The following is a 21349-nucleotide window of genomic DNA, read 5'->3' on the forward strand; positions in this document are numbered from 1 at the left end:
TAATATTTTTGTCTGTGTCCATGGAGGAGAAGCTCTGCAACCAATTATCCACGTAAAAGTGCTTCTCGATAGAGTTGCGCAATTCATCTCCCTGATGGCTGTGATCATGTACGTGTCTTTGGAGAGCATAGATTGCGCAACAAGGGGAACATGTGGTCCCGACTGGAAGGACCTGCCATTCGTACACTTTTGGATGAGCGTCTTTCTGCAGGTCACGCCAGAGGAAGCGCAACAGAGGGCGATCTTCGGGCAGCAGTCTCACCTGGTGGAACATCCCCTTGATGTCACTGCTGACGGCGATGGAATGTTCTCTAAAACGTACCAGGACACCAAGGAGAGAGGTGCCCAGGTTTGGACCGGGCAATAACAGCTCGTTCAAGTTCTGGTCTTTGTAGGTGAAAGAACAATTAAACACAACACGATTTTTATTGTTGTGTGTCACCATATGGTGAGGGATGAACCATGATTCAGTTGAGGTCCTCACCTGTTCGTCACTTACTTCTGTGACATAGCCTGCTTTCACCAACCTTTTGATTTCTGCTTGATAATCTGTGGCCTTCTCCGGGTCTCAACTGAGGCGTTTTTCAGTCCCTCGGAGGCTGGGGAGGACTACTTCAGGTGGTACAGAGAGTGTGGGCATGTTTTTGACACGCAAGAGAGGAGTGGCATATCTCTGAATGTCTTCCACATTTACTCTTGTAGTCTTTACTTCCAGAAGATCCATAGCTTGGTGCTCTCTCAGAGACCGTGTGATCAGCTTCTCACTTCTGTATTGCAGAACATCAAGTTGCCATAGCTTCTCTACGTGACTGAAAAGCTCTGCCGCAGGTGAGATAGTGGACAAGAAAAGACATTGCTGGGGCTGAGTGTTCTGACGGCAAGAGGGGACAGGTCCCTGTAGTGGCCAACCCAACCTGGTCTTGACTGCGGCAGGGCCTCCAGGTGGACCCAAACGCACAGGCTGGATGGAAGTAACCAGGTGGGGACAGTCGGAGCCAATCAGTAGGAGCGGCTGGGCATTTATGAATGGCTGCAGTGGTAACCTGATTGCATCCTGCTCGCCGGTCTAGATAGAGAACATCTGCAGAAGATTTATTCTCTGGCTCAGAAGTTGTCGGGTTTACTGGTCTGGATGCAGCCGCACGCAGATTCACGACATGCAGGGCCTCAAGATGCTTTCCTTTGCATGTCTTGCACTGTACTTTAAGTCGACACTGAGCCACTTGGTGGAGCCACCCACAACGCCAGCAGCGGTTATTGAACTTAATCCAGTTGGTCTTCTGCTCCTTTGTCAGAAACTTGAAATCGGCACACTGGTCTAGAAAATGCAGGGTGTTGCAGCAGTAGGGGCAGTATGATATGGGCTTGTCTTGAGTATCTGGATGTACCACCTTGTGTCGTGCCGAGCAGGACTGTTGTAATCCTCTTAGCAGCTCTTTTATCTCTCTTTGTACTGCTTCTGTCTCTCTGAACATCCTCTCCTTTGTCCACTCGATCCCCGCCCTCTTGAATGACCAGCTCATATTCCAGCCACTCTGCAAAGTCTCTAAGTGATGGCAGATCCTGAGGCAGCTTTTTTGTGAGTCTCGCCACATGAGATCCACACTGTAGCTCTACACAGTCGTCCTTCCCAAGCTGTTCCAGCATGCCAACCAATGCTCGGACTCTGAGTGCAAACTTCCTGAAGCCTGCCGTGTCGCTGGAACGGATATTGGGCTCATCCATCAGCTCTGCTATTCTTTGCAGTGATAAGTGATGAGGCTGACCATATTGCTTTATGAGTGAAGCCATAGTGTCTGTGTATGGGCGAAGAGAGTTACTGTACGAGTCAGCAATCAGAAGAGCTTCTTCAAATCTGAGGTGGTCGCATAGCACCTGATACTTAAATCTCTGTTGCGTCAGCTGGAAGAATGTTGTCCAAAGCCAATCTTAATCGAGCAAACTGCCTGGGGTCAGCCCGGGTAAACTCCGGAATTGATGGCTTTGGGCCTCTGTAAATCTTCTCCCTCGTGGCTATAGGTTGAGTGGGAGTAGACGCGCACTCTGGAGACAGGATGTTGCCCTCTAGCGTAGTACCAAGAGTTGGTGATGCTGGGGCAGGCTGCGGCACATGGCTCTGGATGTCTGTACCAGTGGTCACTGCAGCTGCGGCCTGTAGAACTTGTAACTCCTCCAGGCGCTGGCTAAGCTCTTGAACAATACCTGGTGATTGCGAGGGTGGAACGAACTGCACGTGTGGCGGATCAGGATGGTCTCTGGGAAGGGAGACTGGAGGTGGTGGTAGTGGCCACTCCTCCTGCTGTTCAGCACTTCCTTGTGCGCCAGGTATAGTATCCTGATGCAGAGAGGTCTGAGTGGGCGGATGTGTGGAGAGCCACGGGTCACTGGCTGAAATACTTCCTGACGGCGCAGGCTGCAAACTTGTAGAAGCCATTGTCGCAGTGCCACGATCCATCCGTCTCCACATATCTGTAAACATCATCTGAAGACGCCTGTTGTCTTCCTGCAGCTGTTGCACAATGTTCATAAACTCATGGGGAGCACTGGATAATGCTGGTTCAGTGATGGGAGTTCTAATATAACCAGGAGATGTTCCACTTATCTGTCCTGGGGGTTGATGGAGGGGCGTCATCCCGGCGTATCCCTCTCTGGCCCTGTACTGCTCCGGTGGGGCAGGTGGCAGTGCGTATCCCTCATAATCGCTCATCCATCCTGGCGGTCGCACTGTTCTCCGTGGACGGGCACCACCTCTCTGCGGATCAAAATCCATCTTCACTCCGTAATCATCAAGTCCTGGGTTTCGGCACCAAATTTTGTTCTGGAGACTTTCTTACTACTGTGGTTCAATAGTGGTGTGATCGCGGAGTGTGCATCGGTTAGAATGCAAAGGAATAGGCTGGATTTATCTTTATGGTTGTTTATTTTCAAATGGGAGAGTATAGAATGACTGGTTACATATGCGTGTGTGGTTCTGTAACAAAACAGACAATAAAAGGAATATTAATTACTATTTACATTGACTTACTATGATGACACAAATAATAACAAAAAATAATAGCGTAAATATAACCTGGGGAAATGAGAATTTAACCAAAAGAAGATAATGGGTAGAATTCACCATATATTCACTGTAATAATGCAGTCACATGCAATCACGTAGGCCCGAAAGCCTTCACCACTACGCCGAACTACTGCTATTACACATAAATAGACACTACTACACTGCTAATCAACAGAACTGACATACAGGTGACTGCTCTAGTATAATATGATGCTATCAACCAACTAAAAGTAAAATAAAATGAGCATTAAAAATTGAAAAAAATTGAAAAAATTACTTGTCTTAACATCTTAGCTCAAGTGCTAACAACGATGAACGTGTAAAGTAACACTCTTATACACTTTAACATTACAGACATTGCACAGCCAAACACCCACCTGTCTCATGGACGCACACAGTGAAGAAAGAAAAAGAACGAGGGAACATGCAACTATCGCCGAAGCTCTGGGCCGACTAACTAAACACAGAAGCTTTCCTTATTCACAAAATGGCTGTGCCCCTAGTGGTTGGCCTGGGAACTGCATACAAACTAAAAATACTGTATATAAACAGTCTTGTCTTTTTAACAGATATATTAGGGCATATAAATGTTAATTTGCAGTTTAATACGTTGCTTATACAAAGACATTTTATTTAAACATATTTAAGTCGATTTTTACTCATCTCAGTATAGCAATATAGTTTGGTAAAAGCTAAACTAGTAGATGTGTTCATGCAAAAATACATGTTTACTGATGTAAGTGCCTGTAAACAACAGCGTGCATTTGTGCCGTTCATTCATTCACATACAGAAACGCAATTCATATTTAAACAGTCTTTTTGTGGTTTACAGACAGTATTCCATATCGCGATTTAGAACAAAGCACTTAAAGCTGCAGTAGGGAACTTTTAGAAAACGTTGACTTAGCCTGAAAATTTGAACAAGCACAGCTTACAGGTCACTCCCCCTCGCTCTCTGCTGCCATACAGCCCTCCCTCCACAGCTCCTCCCCCACGACGGAGCCTGCCGTGAACGCGCAGGCTAGTAAACAGGGCCACTGATGACTGCGGATAAACAGTTATCGCACATTCACTGGTAGGGACGAAACATCAACAATATGCTTTACATTGACTATGGCCTGCCCATACTTTGACTACAAACTTGGTCCTCAAATCATTACGTATTTTGCAATACATGTAATGTAACTTCATAACGTTGCACTCTTTCTATAAGTTATAATTAGCTAGCAAGATAATATAATGGTAACGTTACAGTATCCAAGTAATTATTCTAGCGATGTGTAATGCTAAATAAGGTTTGCTAGTACATTATTTCAGCAACATGACAAGCCAGTGAATTAGCAGGTTTCAATTGTTGCTTAGCACACTGCGTGACATTTTATCTGTATGTTATGCGGCTAGAGTTTTGACACTGAGTCAATGGGCTCCGACGCGCTTGTTTATCGTCATCAGTCATTTTCTGTTTACCTGTCTTTGTTGTATGAGCAGGTGCCACTCGAGAAATTGGCAGTTTTGGTTGTTTGTCTGACATTAGCACAGCTGCGAGGCACACAGGCAATCTTGATTTTGAACGACCGTGCGCGCTGTGCGAGAGAGGGGTGTTATCAGCGCGTACACAAGCTTGACTGACACTGTTAAGACACTCCTGGCTCTGATTGGTTGTTTCTTACCGGGAGCGGTGTATTTCTGCAAATGGCAATAGGACCACTGGGAGGAGCCTAAGGAGCTTGATTTTTTTTCACAGATTATCTGTCTCATATTCTACTGTCAGGACATAATGACAGTTTTAACAAATATGTAAAAAATACATTTTTACAAAAGTTACCAACTGCAGCTTTAAGAATAAATAACTTACTATTCACTAGACATGTGCCGGTATTCGGTAATGCGATAAATCGCGGTAATGAATATGCACGATATTGTTATCGCGGGCACTTCAAAATACCGTGAAAAATAATAGATCCGAATTTAGATTTTTAGAACGCGCATTATAGCTTATTTTCCATCAACCGCTTAAACAAACACTGCGTATGCTGCGCGAAACACGTGCGCACTCTGATATAAACAATCGCCACGTGTATAAGCATGCTGCCGGTGCGCACTTCTAGTCTAATGTAAACAGTCCTCACATGGAGAAGCAGCATGGCGGAAGGAGGAACGCCGCCGCCTACAGTCTATGGCCGCCGCCGATCTATCCAGATCCATCCCGCTTCTAAAAGCAGAGCTGCCAACTCGACGCATTCAGCGCGAGACTCTTCACACGCTCACGCCACACACCCGTTTTCTCACGCAGAGAAAAATCGCGGAGCAAAGAGGACACGAAGACCGTCAAACAAGACAGAGCAGGTTACTTTTGATATGAAACAGGAGAACAATTGTGTCACAGAACCTTACATTTAAACTATTTAATGACCAGCAGCATGTTAGATGACTAAAACATATAGATAAAGAGTATTTTGCTGAATATGTGCACTGCACTTTTTTTACATATTTATTATATTTTTACTTGTGTCATTACATAATTGTTATTATAATGAAAACCACATTATATTTGATTTAATTAGTTATTTGTAACCTTTAATAATACCAGCTGATAGGGGTCTATATGGTTACATAGCATTATGTGAGATATTTTTTTTCATGAGAAAAAATAACATGTGGGCTATCTACTGTAGCCTTCCTAATATTTATCCAAACTAAGTCAATATTGAATCAAGATTTAAATCAAATCCCAAATATTGAATTGAAATCGTTAAATTTGTGTTAAGCAATACAAGCAGTAGCCTACCAGTCATTGTACCATGTAATCATTGTAACATGATGTTGTCACTAAACTTAATAAAATTCAGTTTAGTTACCAAATGTTTTGACAATCACAATTACACCTTGTGATGCAAGTTTTATTAAATTTTTTACATCCCCCCCCCCAAATCCATCTGTTTCTCATGTGCAATTAAAATATCGTGATAATACCGTATACCGTGATAAAAGATCACTCAATTAATCGCAGCATGAAAATGTGATACCGGCACATGCCTACTATTTACAATCCTCAGCTGGATCCGCTGCTCCTCGAAATGAAACTAAACCAGCACTTCTGAGGTAAATTTTCCAGGATTATTATTACGATAGTATTATTCCTCACAGCATCGCAAGACGACGTAAAGTACATGAATCTGATTAAACTTGTGTTTTATCTAGCTGATGTGGGCCTTGACAGGTTTGCATGGATTGTCTCAGATCATTTGCATTTGAATAGCGCGTGCTCTCCGTAGGCGTGTTCACATTATTAGCAGATAATGAGCTTAAATGAGAACCCCCCTCTCTCTCTCTCTCTCTCTCTCTCTCTCTCTCTCTCTCTCTCTCTCTCTATACAGATTACATAAACAGAGAATATTTGTTTTTGTTTTGATTTAGATAATTTATTAGTAGACATTTTAATGATTATAAAGATATATTGCTCATGCCTGGGTGAGTAGTATTCGCTGAGTTTTAAGTTTAGAGACGTGCTCCAGAAAAAAAATTCACGGAGAGGCAGAAAGCACACCCTGTTTATTTTCTTTATTTTATAAAAAAGTATACATTTTACAGATTATTTTTTCATATTTCTTATGTCTGTATGACCATAAATGATGGAGTATATTAAGTCGAGCAAAATCAGGTCCTTGTAACAGCTGAGTGTTAAGCGATATCCCTTGGTAAGTCGCTGCACAGTCAAAGACAACTCGCAATTCTTTTGTGGGTGGTACATGCCATGGTGTGGAAGATACCAAATCTTCCTTCGATTTGTCCTGTAGGGACCTTTTCAGCTTGACCCTTCTGCAACGTGTCTTCCATGAAGTTGCAATAATCCTGGTGGAAATGTGGATTTCTTTTGAATAATTTCTTCAGGAACTGAGCTCGCTGGACATCAACACAATGTAGTATTTTTGTAGTGTATTTTGTTGTGGATGTAGTGTTTATATTGGGAAACACTACATCTTTTTTTCTTAGAGGGAGGTCAATGCTGCAGTGCCCATCAACCAGTTTCACAGACTGTGACACAGTGTCCATAAACTGTCTATCCTCTATAGACATCTCTAATTTGTCACGCTGCTGGCACTCAGGGAAATCATACCTCATTTGCTGTTGGATGAGGTCCTCCAAACTCACCAGTTCAATCCTGTTTGTCATCATCTTTGGCCACTCTGTGTATCCACTTTCTTGAATGCGCTCTGTCTGCAAAGTTCTATTCACAATCCAGCCTAGGATGGTCTTTACAGCATACGGCACTTCACCTCTGCTATTGATGACTTTCCATGGCTCAAGTGCCTTGGGCACGTTTGTACTTATTAACAAACTAACACCTGCATCAATCTGAAGAATATAAACCTTGCCAAGGTATTTCCATCTTTTAATATCCTCTTGCTGTGGAATATTTTGTCTGTTGAATGGAATGTCCTTTTGAGAGAACACTTGATGGAGTTCCACAAAATTGTTCTCCTCTAGTCTGCTGATTTCTAGACCAGTGACAACCTGTTTGCTATCAGTCTTTTCTTGTCCCGTGGTGCGTAGTAAGATGTTTGTTTTTGTACCAACTACTTTCAGGTCCTTCATTAATTCCTCTGTGCAAAAAGTTGCTGAACTTCCTGGGTCCAGAAATGCATATGTGGTGACTTCATGACTGCTTTTCTTGGACTTTACTCTACAATAGCCAAAGAGCAAGCTGGTTGACCGGCCCCTATACATCCACATGTTTCGCTGTCCATAGTACTGCAATTTATGCCAGCTGTGGAGTTGTTTCCATCTGGAGGGCTGTCACTTTCTTTGTTTTTATCAGCCATGTGCAGGACAGTTGGGTGCTTAAGTGAGCATTTTGCGCAAGTGAGCCTTTGCTGACACCTGAAGTGTCCTGGTGACAAGCACCCATAACACAAACCCTCTGACTTAAAAAATCAAGCTTTTCTTTATGCGCTTTGTTGCATGCTTCCAGTCCATGTTCTTTATAGCAGCACAGACATGCTTTGCTTTTGCCTAACTTTACTGCCTCCTTTTCCATTGATTTTTGGTTTGGACACTAGAACAGGTGCCACACTTGTTGCAAAGGTATTTTTCCTTTCCTTGATTCTTAAGCTGACATATTTGTTTGTCCTAGTTTTTGTACCAACTTTTGCTGAAGTGCTGTCCTGAATATTGCCAAAGAGTGGATGTGAAGCTATCCTTGCCTGTCTGTCCACGAAATTGACCAGGTCAGCGAAATGTGCTCTCACACCTGTCCTTTCTTGATGCTCACAAGGAACACCTTTCCACCTCTCTCTCAATTTGAATGGGAGCTTGTACATAATGACACGCATGTTACTTAGACTGTCCATCTCCTCTACGTACTCTACACTGCCTACAGTATTGCAAAAACCAGTGAGGAAAACAGCTAAATCAGTTAAGGCTTTATTATCCTCAGACTTGGTAGTAGGCCAGTTCAGTGCTTTTTCTGTGTATGCTGTGGTAATTGTGTATTCATTACCAAAATGTTGGTGCAGAAGTTTTCTAACCTCACTGTAGCCTTTGTCGGAAGGCATGTGATGACAGCTACGCACAAGCGCTTTAGGTTGCCCTGAGGTGAACTGCTCTAGGAAATTCAACCTATCCTTGTTGCTCTGTGTCTTATTCTCTACCCCATGTCCAAATGCTCTGACAAAGAATGTGTGCTGAGGTGGGTCCCCACTAAACACTAGAATATCCATGGGTGGAAGAGATTATAGAGACTGTTGCTTCATCAAAAACTCAGTAATGTCGGTCTGGCGCTGCATGATTCTAACCGAGCTTCCAGCATCAACCTAGTGATGTGTGCCCCTAGTGATGTGTGCCCATACCCTGTACCGCTGGCTCTCTAGCTTAACCTGGCTTAACATTTCTAGACCTGCTGTGGTGTCAGTGCTAGGTACCCCAACTTCATCTGCCTGCATTACCGCTTTTGGTCTAACAACTTGGTCAGATGTGAGTTTAACATGCTCATGCATAAATGTGCAGGGTGTTTCTTTCACTATGGCTTCCTCTTTCTCAAGCTCTTTCTTTTGCTGTAAAGCACTAGCACGTGCCAGCAGTTCTGCCCCCTCTGTTTCAATTTCCAGTCTAGAAGTAGTAGTGGAAGAAACATTTGATGATACCTGACTGCCCGACCTTTTCTTTAAGAGACCAATTTGTGAGGAAGACAAAACCATAGAAGCACTGTCAGAAAACCCAACCTCTGTATCACATTGTTCTGCCTCTTTGGTCTGAATTTTTACCCTTTCGATCCAGTCTTCCACCTTGTCTAAGAAATGCTTTACTGCTTGCGACTTGGGTTCATATCAGTTTACCTGATCTAAATAAGCCTCATCAGACATTAATTCTTTGGCTGCGTCTTTGACTTCTTTTAAGGAAGCATGAGATTGTGCAAAGTCACCAGTTATGCATTCATTCACCATAGCTAGCTACATTGCCATAGTCCTCCAAGTCTTCAACTTCTCAATTGTTTCTGGTTAAATGTCCCAACTTGGCTCTCCTCAATCCTATCAATGGGTTAAGCTTGTCCTCTTGAGCTTTAGCAGTCATCCTTGCCACCCTTTTGGGGGGACCACCTGTTTCCTCTGGATCCATTTGTAGCTCAATGTCAGCACAGTTTATAGATGTAAATTCCCATTTTGCGATACGCCACAGATGAGAAAATTACTCCAGCTTCAGATGAACAGTAATGCTCAAATGATCAATATCCACAAATGGAAGAAGGATGATATCCACAATGTCACTGTGCATAGCTACAAAATGTCAAGAAATCCAACCACAGCCAGTGTCCATTAACAGCGCATTCCTCTCTTCCTGTGTGATGCGTGTACCTCGTCTCCAACGGCACTCCGTCAGACCTTTTATCAAACTTTGTAGAAAAATATAGAAAAATATACAAGGACAACTTAAAGTAAATGCAGTACAGGAAACTTCAAGTAATTTCTATACAAGGAAAACTTTAAACTCTGTACAGGATAACTTCAAGTACATTCTTAAATAATACTGCACTGCACATAAAACAGAAATAAGCTGAGAATAGTAATAATACAAATTGACAGCATATTAAACTGGCTCTTACAATATGGTTAGTCTATATTCTAAATTATAACATTCTAAATTATAAAAATATTCAGGTATTGACTTGATGGGTAGTGTAAAAACAATTGTATGCATTGTTCCTGCCTACACTTTTTTCATACCATAACCCTTAGTCTAGATTTAAACTGAAAGAGTGTGTCCTCTTTCTGAACAAGGCTAGGAAGACTATTTCTGAGTTTGGGTGCTAAATAGGAAAAGTATTTACTGCCTGCAGTTGATTTTGATATTCTAGGTATTATCAACTGGCCAGAATTTTGAGATCACAATAGACATAAATGCATTTAATGCGTTAAGAGCTCGATCAAGTACTGAGGAGCTAAACCATTTAGTGCTTTGTAAGTAATTAACAAGATTTTAAAATGCATTGGCTTCCTATTAAACTTTACATACAGTGTTGACAGAACCGGGCTAGTATGGTCATACTTCCTGATTCTATTAAGAACTCTGGCTGCTGCATTTTTGACCAGATGAAGTTTATGAAACATGCAGGGCAACCACCCATTAGACATTAAAATAATCTAACCTTGAGGTCATGAACTCATGAACTAACTTTTCTGCATTTGTCATTGAGAGCATATGTTGTAATTTCGATTTTTTTTAAGATGGAAAAATGCGCTTTTACAGATGCTAAAAATGTGGCTTTAAAGGAGAACTCCGGTGAATTTTTAAGTTAATCTTGATCGTTTTACCTTTGAGTACATTCTATAGAAAAAAAAAACGAACCGGATCGGTGCTTGCAACGCGGAGCTGTTACAGTTAATGCCCGGAGCTCCCATTCAGCTAAAACGGCAGTTTTGGGGGCATCAACCTAAAGAGTGTCTTTGTGCCTCTTAACAGACACAAAATGCAATTAAAATGTCTGTCCAACATGAACAGGGCCCTTACATGACAACAAGATGCGTTTAGCAACTTAGCCATTGTTTAAACTCACCTAAATAGTGTTTTAGACGGCTAGCTGTAGTCTCGCGCTGAAGTCCCGTGGGATCTCAGTAGTAGCCTGAACACGACGCTCCTCCCACCTGCACTATGTGCGCGATTTTTTTCCCCCCCAAACCACTTCAGCGGAAATCCCGCCCTGCAGCTGATTTAATTGGTTTAGGTTACAGTGACGATTGACATGACCAATGAAAACCTTAGAATCAGCTGCAGGGCGGGATTTCCGCTGAAGTGGTTTGGGGGAAAAAAAATCACGCGCACTTTTTCCGGCTACAACTGAGTTCCCACGGGACTTCAGCACGAGACTACAGCTAGCCATCTAAAACACTATTTAGGTGAGTTTAAACAATTGCTAAGTTGCTAAACGCATCTTGTTGTCATGTAAGGGCCCTGTTCATGTTGGACAGACATTTTAATTGCATTTTGTGTCTGTTAAGAGGCACAAAGACACTCTTTAGGTTGATGCCCCCAAAACTGCCGTTTTAGCTGAATGGGAGCTCTGGGCCTTAACTGTAACAGCTCCGCGTTTCAAGCACCGATCCGGTTCGTTTTTTCTTCTATAGACAGTACTCGCAAAGGTAAAACGATCAAGATTAAATTAAAAATTCACCGGAGTTCTCCTTTAAAAATGTGAGATTGGTTCCACCCAGTTTCCTAACTTGACAGAGCAGCCATCAGTGTTACGGGTGGTTTTTGGTCCAATAATTAGAATTTCAGATTTTAGTGGGAAATTAATAGTCATTTAAATTTTGTATCAACTATGCATTTTGTGAATTTTGTGAATTGGTATGTTTCGTCAGGACGTAAAGAAATATAGAACTGAGTATTATCAGCGAAACAGTGAAAACTAGCGCCATGCTTCCTAATGAAATCTCCCAAGGATAGCATGTACAGGACAAAAAGCAACAGTCCAAGTACTGAGTCTTGTGGTACTCCATACTGAACTTGTGATCGATATGACACCTTCACTTACTGCTACAAATTGGTAATGGTCAGATAAGTATGATTTGAACCATGCCAATGCAATTTCACTAATGCCAACGTAATTTCCGAGTCCATTCAAAAGAATGTTGTGGTTAATAATATCCAATGCAGCACTAAGATCCAGTAACACTAATAGAGAGATATAATCATGATCGGATGATAAGAGAAAATAATTTATAACTCTGAGAGCAGTCTTAGTACTATGATACGGTCTAAATCCTGACGGGAAATCCTCGGCAATGCAATTTATTTCTAAATGGGAACACAACGAGGGCTGTGTTTCCCAAAAGCATTGTGAGCTAAGTTGATTGTAGAGACCATTGGTGGCAATGGTCTCTACAATCTACTTGGGCATACAATGCTTTTGGGAAACGCATTCATCTGTCGTCTGTTCAACTCCCCACGGCGTCAGACTATTTTCCTTCATCATCTTTAAGCGTAAAGGAGCAACCGTATCTAAAGTGCTGGAAAAAAGAGTCAATAGTTTCTGTTGCAACATAGTTCTTCTAAGCTATCTCGTATGCAGAAGAGTTGAAACTAATCAGGAAGATTATTTATAAAGAAATCTTTAGTGGTAGGGATTGTTCTACCATATTTGTAACAGGAGGTTTGTTTTGCAGCCTTGGCTAAAAGACCTCAAGTATGATTACAACAATGAGTGGGTCCTGACACGTGTTTTCCAACTCCAGTACAGTTTAGAATGTCTCTAAATGCCAATCCCAATGTGTCTTTCATTATCTACATCTATATTAAAATCCCCAACATTTAAGAATTTGTCTGCAGCCAGTTTTAATTCCGATGCAGAAAATTACCAAATAATTTGCTGGTCTGTATGGTGCCCTGGTGGCCTGTATACAGTAGCCAGTAAAAATGTCAAACAGGATTTATCACTTACACTGGATAATGTTACATAAAGCACCATCACTTCAAAAGAATTATACTTGAAAGTAGACCTTTGATTAATACTGGAAATATTACTATAAATTGTCACAACAATCATTCAAATACTTTTTTTAAACTATTTAGTCTGCTTATATGTTCCGTGTTCTTTTATTTGGATGAGTTAATTTCTGTTATTGGCTGCTTTAGCTCCATTTACAGCTCAGTTTGTGAGGCAAGCAGTGCCACGCAGGCCCTGCACTACCATCAGCACAGTCCGCCAGGCCTCCACCCAGGTTCCTCACATTGTTAACAACACCCAGCGAATGGGTAAGGCTGCGTGCGTGTGTGTGTTTAACCTACATTGTTGTATCCAAATGTCCTCAATAGCTACACAGTGGGGAACAGCCAACGGTCTCCTTGTGTAAAACGGATATGGAATAATGTTTTGTTTTTAAAAAAATCATTAGATCAGTGTATATAAACAACAAGTCAGTGTAAAGTCCCCACAAAGAACGAAAATATTAAAACAAGCGTGTGTATTTATAAGTTCGGTGACACTTTATTTTGATGGTCCCTTTTGAACATTGTTGACTAAGTAACTCTGCAACTACATGTCATCTAACTCTCAGAGTATTAGTAGACTGCTTAATATCTGGTAACCCTTTATTGTGATGGTCCCCCACAAAGTTACTATGAGTAACTTAGCAACTGCATGTCAACTCATGGGTTATCCGTTGGACCATCAAAATAAAGTGAAACAATAAGTTCTAAAAAATTGGACTTATGCATTGGGTTTGGATGCTTGTGAGCCCTGTATCTCTATCACCTTTGGTACATCTATACATTTAATCTAATGAGCTAGAATTGACGAATGTTAGTGTAATTATGTGTGTCCTGTTGGCAGGAATGTGACGTGTCTTTTCTTGTTGAATGTGCCCGTTTCTCTCTTGGCTTAGCCAATATTGGGACACAGACTGCTGGTGGGAGAACTGGAGCTGTAGTCAGAGGAGTCGGTCAATACAAGTACTCAGCAGGAGTCCGAAATGTGCAGCAGGTCATCAATGCTCCAGCTCCTGTTGTTCACCAGGTAAAATGAAAATGCACACCTGTATTTTGTCATTCCCTATTCGAGCAGAACGCTGTCGTAAAGCAGAGCTTGTGTGGTGCTTGCAAGTATTATTCAAGCCCTGAGCTACCTCTCAATTTGGGGAGAACCTCACAAAATATGACCCCGATTGGCCAATAGGTGGCGCTACAGCAATCGACAACACGAAACCTCTCATAACTCCTATACCGTTTATCGTAGACTCAAGTGTCTTATATCATTGGAAAGCTTGAGTCCAGACAAACTAAATGTATATCTTTGATTTGATTTCCGGTATGCAAATTTTCCCGCCATTTTGAATTTTCCGAAAAATCTCCTTTTTCATACTCCTCATAGTCCATTTGTCAGATTCACTTGAAACTTGTCATGCATCATCAAAGGACCCTCATGGCAAAATTTTGTCAAAAGAATTGCGATCGGTGATTCATACTCGCCATGGGACGCCAAAACGTTCGAAGTAGGCGGGGCCACTTTCACTAAAATGGCTATAACTCTTGAAAGCATTGAGATATTTTCACCAAACTTGTTATACTCATGTACGAGCTAATTTTGTGGTCACACAAAAAACCCTGCTGCGGTTCACCACTTGGTGGTGCTATAATACGAAAAAGGCATAAAACAACTTATAACTACGCTACCGTTAGTCCGATTGACTGGAAAATGGGCATGCAGTGTCTTTGTCCAGGGTGCCATGCCTTTCTATGAGGACATTGGCGTATCTCGAAAAACATGGCCACCATTAGCCAGTGAAGTTTGAGCACCTATTAGACAAGGTTAACGAAGGTTGATCGGAACAAAACACGGTGGGCATGTTCAACTCATGGCCCTAGAGGTCTGTAAGAATTTTGAAAGAAATCGGCCACTAGATGGTGCTAACGAGTTTTATGTCTCTATAATCAAGTGGTGTTTCACACATCCACACAATATGCATATCATTTGATAGATCTCCTCATTCTGGACAACTTTGCCCCAAGAACCACTGCTGTCAATCAAATAATTTGTTAAATATTTGTGATTATTTGAACTCTACTTTTTCGAACTCCTCATAGGCCGTTTGTCCAATTTGCTCGAAACTTCACATGCATCATCTAGGGACCCTCATGGCAAAAAAAAATTGTCGATGACAAAGAATTTTGATCGATGAAACTGTTTAGCAGATATATTTTTTAAATATATTTCTGGTATGGCCCATTGTGAGTAACATGTCTATATATTGTGTGCACAAAGTAGAAACTTCACAAAACTGTGTAGATATGGAGTACAACTGATTTTGAAGATATGTGCCAGGTTTCAAGGATTTCTGATGCTCAGAGGGCTCACAGTACATTCTATCAAACATTTAAACTGAAGATGAAGCCTTTAATACTACTGTTGTCCACAAGAGGGACAATACATCTTTTTAATCTAATCTTTATCATTATCCAGCATTAGCTGATAATCAAATGTTTAAAACCATAATTTTTTTTCAAAGAATTAGGTTGCACTGGTACTATAGATTTATATCATTTGCGTATTCTCCATCATGGATATTTTATGGTTTCAGGCCTACATTTCGGTTCGGCTTAGACCCCAACAGCATAGTTGGCATGAAGGTCTTAAATACTTGAACCCTGTTAATAATAATAATAATAATGATTATTATTATTATTATTATTATTATTATTATTATTATTATTATTATTAGGGGCCAAGCACCGAAGGTGCGTAGGCACTTATTGTTTCTATTCCCGTTCTTATTATTATTATTATTCCGTTTCTTCCGACTGGGAGTCTATGGCAGCCCATAGAACCGATTGCGGGAAAGTTGTAATGGTTTGACATTCTGATAGAGGACAGTCCCAACATTAAATACACCACCAATTTTAGTGTGTCTAAGTCATTCCCTCTAGCGCCACCACCTGTCCAAGTTGCACTTATATTTTGCTAATAACTTTTGAACCGTAAGGCCAATCAACAAAATTATTTTGAGCTCATGACGATTCGATTGCACCCTATGACGTCATTTTCCGTCATAAAAATATGGCCGCCATTTTGAATTTTCCAAAAAAGCTACTTTTTTTTCGAACTCCTCCAAGGCCGTTGCTCCGATTTTCACGAAAATTGAAACAGATCATCTACAGACCATGCCGACAAAAAGTTATGGAATTCAAGTTGATTCGCTTAACCGTTTTCGATAAACCCACGAACAAATTTTACGTAGCGCTTGTGAAAACAGATGTAAGGCTGTATCTCCGCAGTGCTTTATCACATTGAGACCAAAGTTGGCACATGTCATCACAAGCATGACCTGAGGCTACATGCTGCGTTTCGATGCAGCACCACCTACTGGTCCAGAGATATGAAAAATGGCTGTTTTTGATTATAACTTTTGAATGGTTTGTCCAAAAATCATAAAATTGGTCTCGTTAGATTCAGGGCAACATGCTGAGTCGACTGATATCAAATTTTACCATATCGGCCATTTTTACTGTCGGCCATTTTGAATTTTGTGCTAAAATGTTGTATTTTAAGAACGCATGAACGGATTGTTACGAAACTTGGTATTGGTCATCAGCACGATGTCCTGAAGGAGCCTGAGAAGTTCAGAAACAGCGCCACCTAGTGGTTAATCTTTTTTTTCAAATGCTTTTAACTTTGGGTGTGGTCGACTTATTTTCACCTGAGACATCTCATTAGACTCCTGAATCGTTGCCGAGTCCAACGATACCAAACATGCTAGGTTTCGCCTTACGGTTTGTGTAGTGTTGTGATTTAGCGCTTAAAAAACATTTGGCTATATCTTCGAAACCGCTACTTCGATCGAGACGAAACCACTGTCAGAAGTTTGGAAACATAGGTTGATAGCTAAACCTGTGAGCCCAAATGCGAAAATATTGATAGTAAGGGGTAGTAAAATCCAATCAAAGTCATGTGTCAGTCATTTTGTACGTGTTTTTTCATATAAATGTCTATAACTCCAAAGCAAATTGAGATATTTTCACCAAAATTGACACACACATGTATGGGCTCACTCTGAGGACACATAAAAAAAATGGTGGGACTGAGCCTCTTGGTGGCGCTATAATAGAACAAAACATGACATTCCCATTGACTTCAATACAGTTTTGTGAAATAAAATGCTTTACTAAACAAATGCATTGGTGTGATATTACGAAACTCAGAATGTGCCATCAACACCATCCCCTGAAGGTACCCAAAATATTTCGAGACAGCGCCACCTAGTGGTCAAAAGTTATAAAAACATTTCCAAAAAGGATAATAACATTTGATTAAATCTGGCTATTGAAATGCCACTGGTCTTAATAGATTCCTTGGGTCAAGCCGAGAACATAGATACCAAGTTTTCCTTATTTGGCCGAACTTCCTGTCCACCATCTTTATTTTACGTCAAAACCTACTTTTTCGAACTCCTCCTAGACCATTTGTCCAATTTCCACCAAAATTGAATCGTATCATCTCCAGACTGTGCTGACTAAAAGTTATGGATTTCGTGTTGATAGATGAAACCGTTTTCGTATAGCGCAGCAGCAAAGTTAAGGCATGATGCTAAAAGCACTATTCAGGCTTTATCTCTGCAATGCCTTGACATATTCACCAAACTTTGTATGTTTCATTGTCACTTTATTCTGACCACATCACATCAGTTTTGTAACTGCGCCACCTTTTGGTCGAAAGTGATAATCAATTAAATCATATTTTGAATTACTTTTTATGATTTTTCAGCCATTTCGCCTAAAATCCTCTTTAAATGTCTTTAATTGCTCATTGTTGCAGTTGGTCTGACACCTTCAGCCATGTTGGCATATCCTGTCATCTGCTTGCGCTTGGCCCCGATAATTGCTGCTTGCAGCTATATTTATTATTATTATTATTATTATTATTATTATTATTATTATTATGCTGAGGAGATGAAACTGATCAGGAAGATTATTTATAAAGCAATATTTAATGGCAGAAGTTATAGTTATTCATTTATTCGAAACAGGGAGTTGGTTTTGCAGCCTTGGCTAAATGCTGCGAATACATGAGACTAGATAATGATCTGAGATGTTGTCGCTCTGCTGCAGAATTTCAATGTGACAATAATATATCTAAAGTATGATGAGACAATGAGTGGGTCCTGACACCTGTTGTCTCCAGTAGAGTTTAGAATGTCTGTAAATGCCAATCCCAATGAGTCTTTTTCATTATCTATATGGATATTAAAATAACGAATAATTAGGACTTTATCTGCTGCCAGTACGAACTCCGATAGAAAATCAGCAAATTCTTTGATAAAGTCTGCATGGTGCCCTGGTGTCCTGCATACAGTAGCCAGCACAAATGTCAAACGTGATTTATCACTTATGCAATACTGGCTCTTTAGGTTTAGGTTCATTAAAAAAATTAGGTAGGGCATATTCTGGGTCTTAGCGCTAGTTTATGATATACATTTTTGTAAGCTTTATATTCTAATCGCTGACACATCAGACACACTTTTGGCAGAATTGTAATGCCCTTGCGTTATTTATTTATTTATTTATTTATTTTATTTTGCAGTTTAAAGTGTAAAACACTGAACATTTTAAATATCTACAGAAAATAAACAAAAATAACTTTTTTCATAAAGTAAAAGTTTAGTTTTAGTCCTCAGCAATGTTATGATTTGACACTTAGGAGCAGTTAAATAGGGAAATATTTGTGTACTAGCAAATAACAAATAACACAGGCTTTCTTTTTCTTTAGGTGGTGCAGAATACAGAGCCGGCAGTTCATGTGAGAGGCCAGGAGCCCCTTACTGCCTCAATGCTGGCAGCTGCACCATTAAAAGAGCAGAAACAACTCCTGGGTATTTTACACACACGGTCAATTAAACATTAGGTTTGAAGATGTGTGCACTTTGAATAATTTTATCTCAACAAAGTGATGGTGACTTGAAATAACAATACTCTTCATTAGAGAGGGTATTACTAGAAATAGTACAGCAGGGGTGTCCAAGGGCCACTGTCCTGCAGAGTTTGTCTATCCCCAATTAAACACCTGAACCAAAGTAATCAAGTCTTTCAGGATTACTAGAAACTTACAGACAGGTATTTTGTGACAAATTGAAGCTAAACTCTGCAGCGATTTGGCCCTCTAGGACCAGGATTGCACACCCGTGTAGTACAGTGAATAAATTGAATAAACTACTTTATTCTGTAGTACTGTAATATTTAAACATGAAAACAAATACATTCATCCCCTTTAGAAAAATACTGCTGGAAAAAGCAAAGAAAAAGACTAGAGTGCCGACACTTTACAGTGTATGACTATTTAGTGGAAAGCGGCAGTTATTGAATGGCTTCAGAAGACTTGGAACAAAGCACATAAGTTCTACGTACTACATCATATTGTAATTAAAATGACTAAATTGTTTGCATCCCATACAGGTGAGCGGCTGTATCCTCTTATCCAGGCTTTGCATCCTGCACTTGCGGGAAAGATCACAGGCATGCTTCTGGAGATTGACAACTCTGAACTACTGCATATGCTTGAGTCTCCAGAGTCCCTGGACTCTAAGGTTCCACGAGTCAAAACTAATACTCAAGGCCAGTAAAGATGCAGTCTCAGAGATCAGTTTTTGTTTGATCATTGTGACTTTTTTTTTTATTCTTTAGGTTGAGGAGGCAGTAGCAGTACTTCAGGCTCATCAAGCCAAGGAACTGTTGACTAAGTGAGGAAGCTCTGTAAGGCAGGTAATCTGTTTAGTCTTCTAGCTTAATATTTGGCCTTACTCATGTGCAATTCCAATTAGTAGCACATATGAGTGTCACACAAATGTTGACCATTTTTATTTAATTTTTGCAGGCATGCAACTGAAGGTCTGTGAATGTTGTTCCAGAGAATGAGGGAAAGGAAAACCGTCAAAAACAGCACTTCAGATTCATGTTATTTAATCCATGGTTTGCACACTGCAAATGTCCTTTTTCTCTCCACAATGTTAAGTTTGTTCTGATTTTGTTTAAAAAAAAAAGGAAGAAGAAAAGAAAGAAAATGACAAAGGCTAAAAAATATTTTTTGAAATTTCTGTGTGCAATAAAATGGTCCTGGCTTAATAGACATGCAAATGGAGTTCAAAAGTGTCTCTTTTTTTTTTACAACCATACAATAAAATAAAAAAGGAAACAAATTACATGCTGCCAATTACTCAATGTACTCTACAGTGTACACATTCAAAAATACAGAAATTAATATCTAAAATATAAAGTCATGCCTTAAATGAATTCTAGTAGTAGGTAGCCTATATCTAAATTTCAAATACATAGAAAAATTATATATCTACTGCAGTTAAAAAATATTATTATTGTATACAATAATTTATCTAAATAGGGTTTTCACAGATATTAGAATACTCACTCCTCTACTCCAAAAAACGTAGAAAAGGAGACCACACTTCCAAATACTCTAGTGCTCTTTTTGTAGTGTGTTTTTGAAGACTAAAATGTCATCTTTTAATAAAATTTCATTATTTAATATTATGTATCTGTATTATTATTCTTTATTAATATTCATAATCAGTTGTATTATCTTATGAAGTTTAAAATGCATGAGTTATGGTGCGTTCACACCGGACGCGAATTGCGCGTCAGGCGCGAGTGATTTCAATGTTAAGTCAATGCAAAGACGCGTTACGCGCGTAAAAAATTCCTGCGGCGCGAATGAGGCGTAGAGCGCGGCGCGGTAGACGCGAATACGCCTCATTCGCGCGTCAAGTTCGCGCGAATAGCGCGAATTGAGCGTCTGGCGCGTTAAGCGCGTTACGCGCGAATGATTTTATTAGTGCTATTTGTGCATTCACGGGTTTGATGCGAATTCGCGTCTGCCGCCCGAGTTGAAAAATCTGAACTTCTGCGTGAATTCGCGCCGCGTTAACCAATCAGGAGCCTGCTTGCTGCTGTCACGTGGTGAAGTGACAGTTTATAATGTTATTTTATGTTTATGTCAATACATTATTTTGTAATATGACTAAAATGCACAACAAAGCAAATCTTTCACATAAAAACTCGATTTCAATATATGAGAGATACTCATTTTGTATTGAATGCAATTTATTCCATATCTATATGAAACATTATTAATCTAATGTGAAGACAACAAATACAATTTAGTGTATACAAACTAAAACAAAAATCACAGGTTTCACTTTTGGAGGCTGGCTCCATTTATTATCAAAACAAAAATAAATGACAGATTAGGTGGGTGCGGGCGAGGGTGAACCTCGCGCCGGGCTGTACAGCGCGGGC

The 21349-nt window shown here is 40.3% G+C and overlaps 1 protein-coding gene across 1 annotated transcript in view; it reads left to right on the forward strand.

The window, feature by feature from the left end:
- The window catches only part of pabpc1l (poly(A) binding protein, cytoplasmic 1-like), a 63486-nt gene extending 43331 nt beyond the window's left edge, over positions 1–20155 (forward strand). The window contains exons 11-16 of the mRNA XM_082187745.1: positions 13190–13309; positions 13939–14069; positions 18813–18915; positions 19496–19626; positions 19724–19801; positions 19914–20155. Of these exons, the coding sequence (XP_082043871.1) occupies positions 13190–13309; positions 13939–14069; positions 18813–18915; positions 19496–19626; positions 19724–19783 (545 nt within the window). The 3' untranslated portion in view covers positions 19784–19801; positions 19914–20155. The remainder of the gene's footprint in view (positions 1–13189; positions 13310–13938; positions 14070–18812; positions 18916–19495; positions 19627–19723; positions 19802–19913) is intronic.
- The last annotated feature ends 1194 nt before the right edge of the window (positions 20156–21349 follow it).

Source organism: Leuciscus leuciscus (genome assembly GCF_965113295.1).
Source record: "Leuciscus leuciscus genome assembly, chromosome: 13".
NCBI lineage: Eukaryota > Metazoa > Chordata > Actinopteri > Cypriniformes > Leuciscidae > Leuciscus > Leuciscus leuciscus.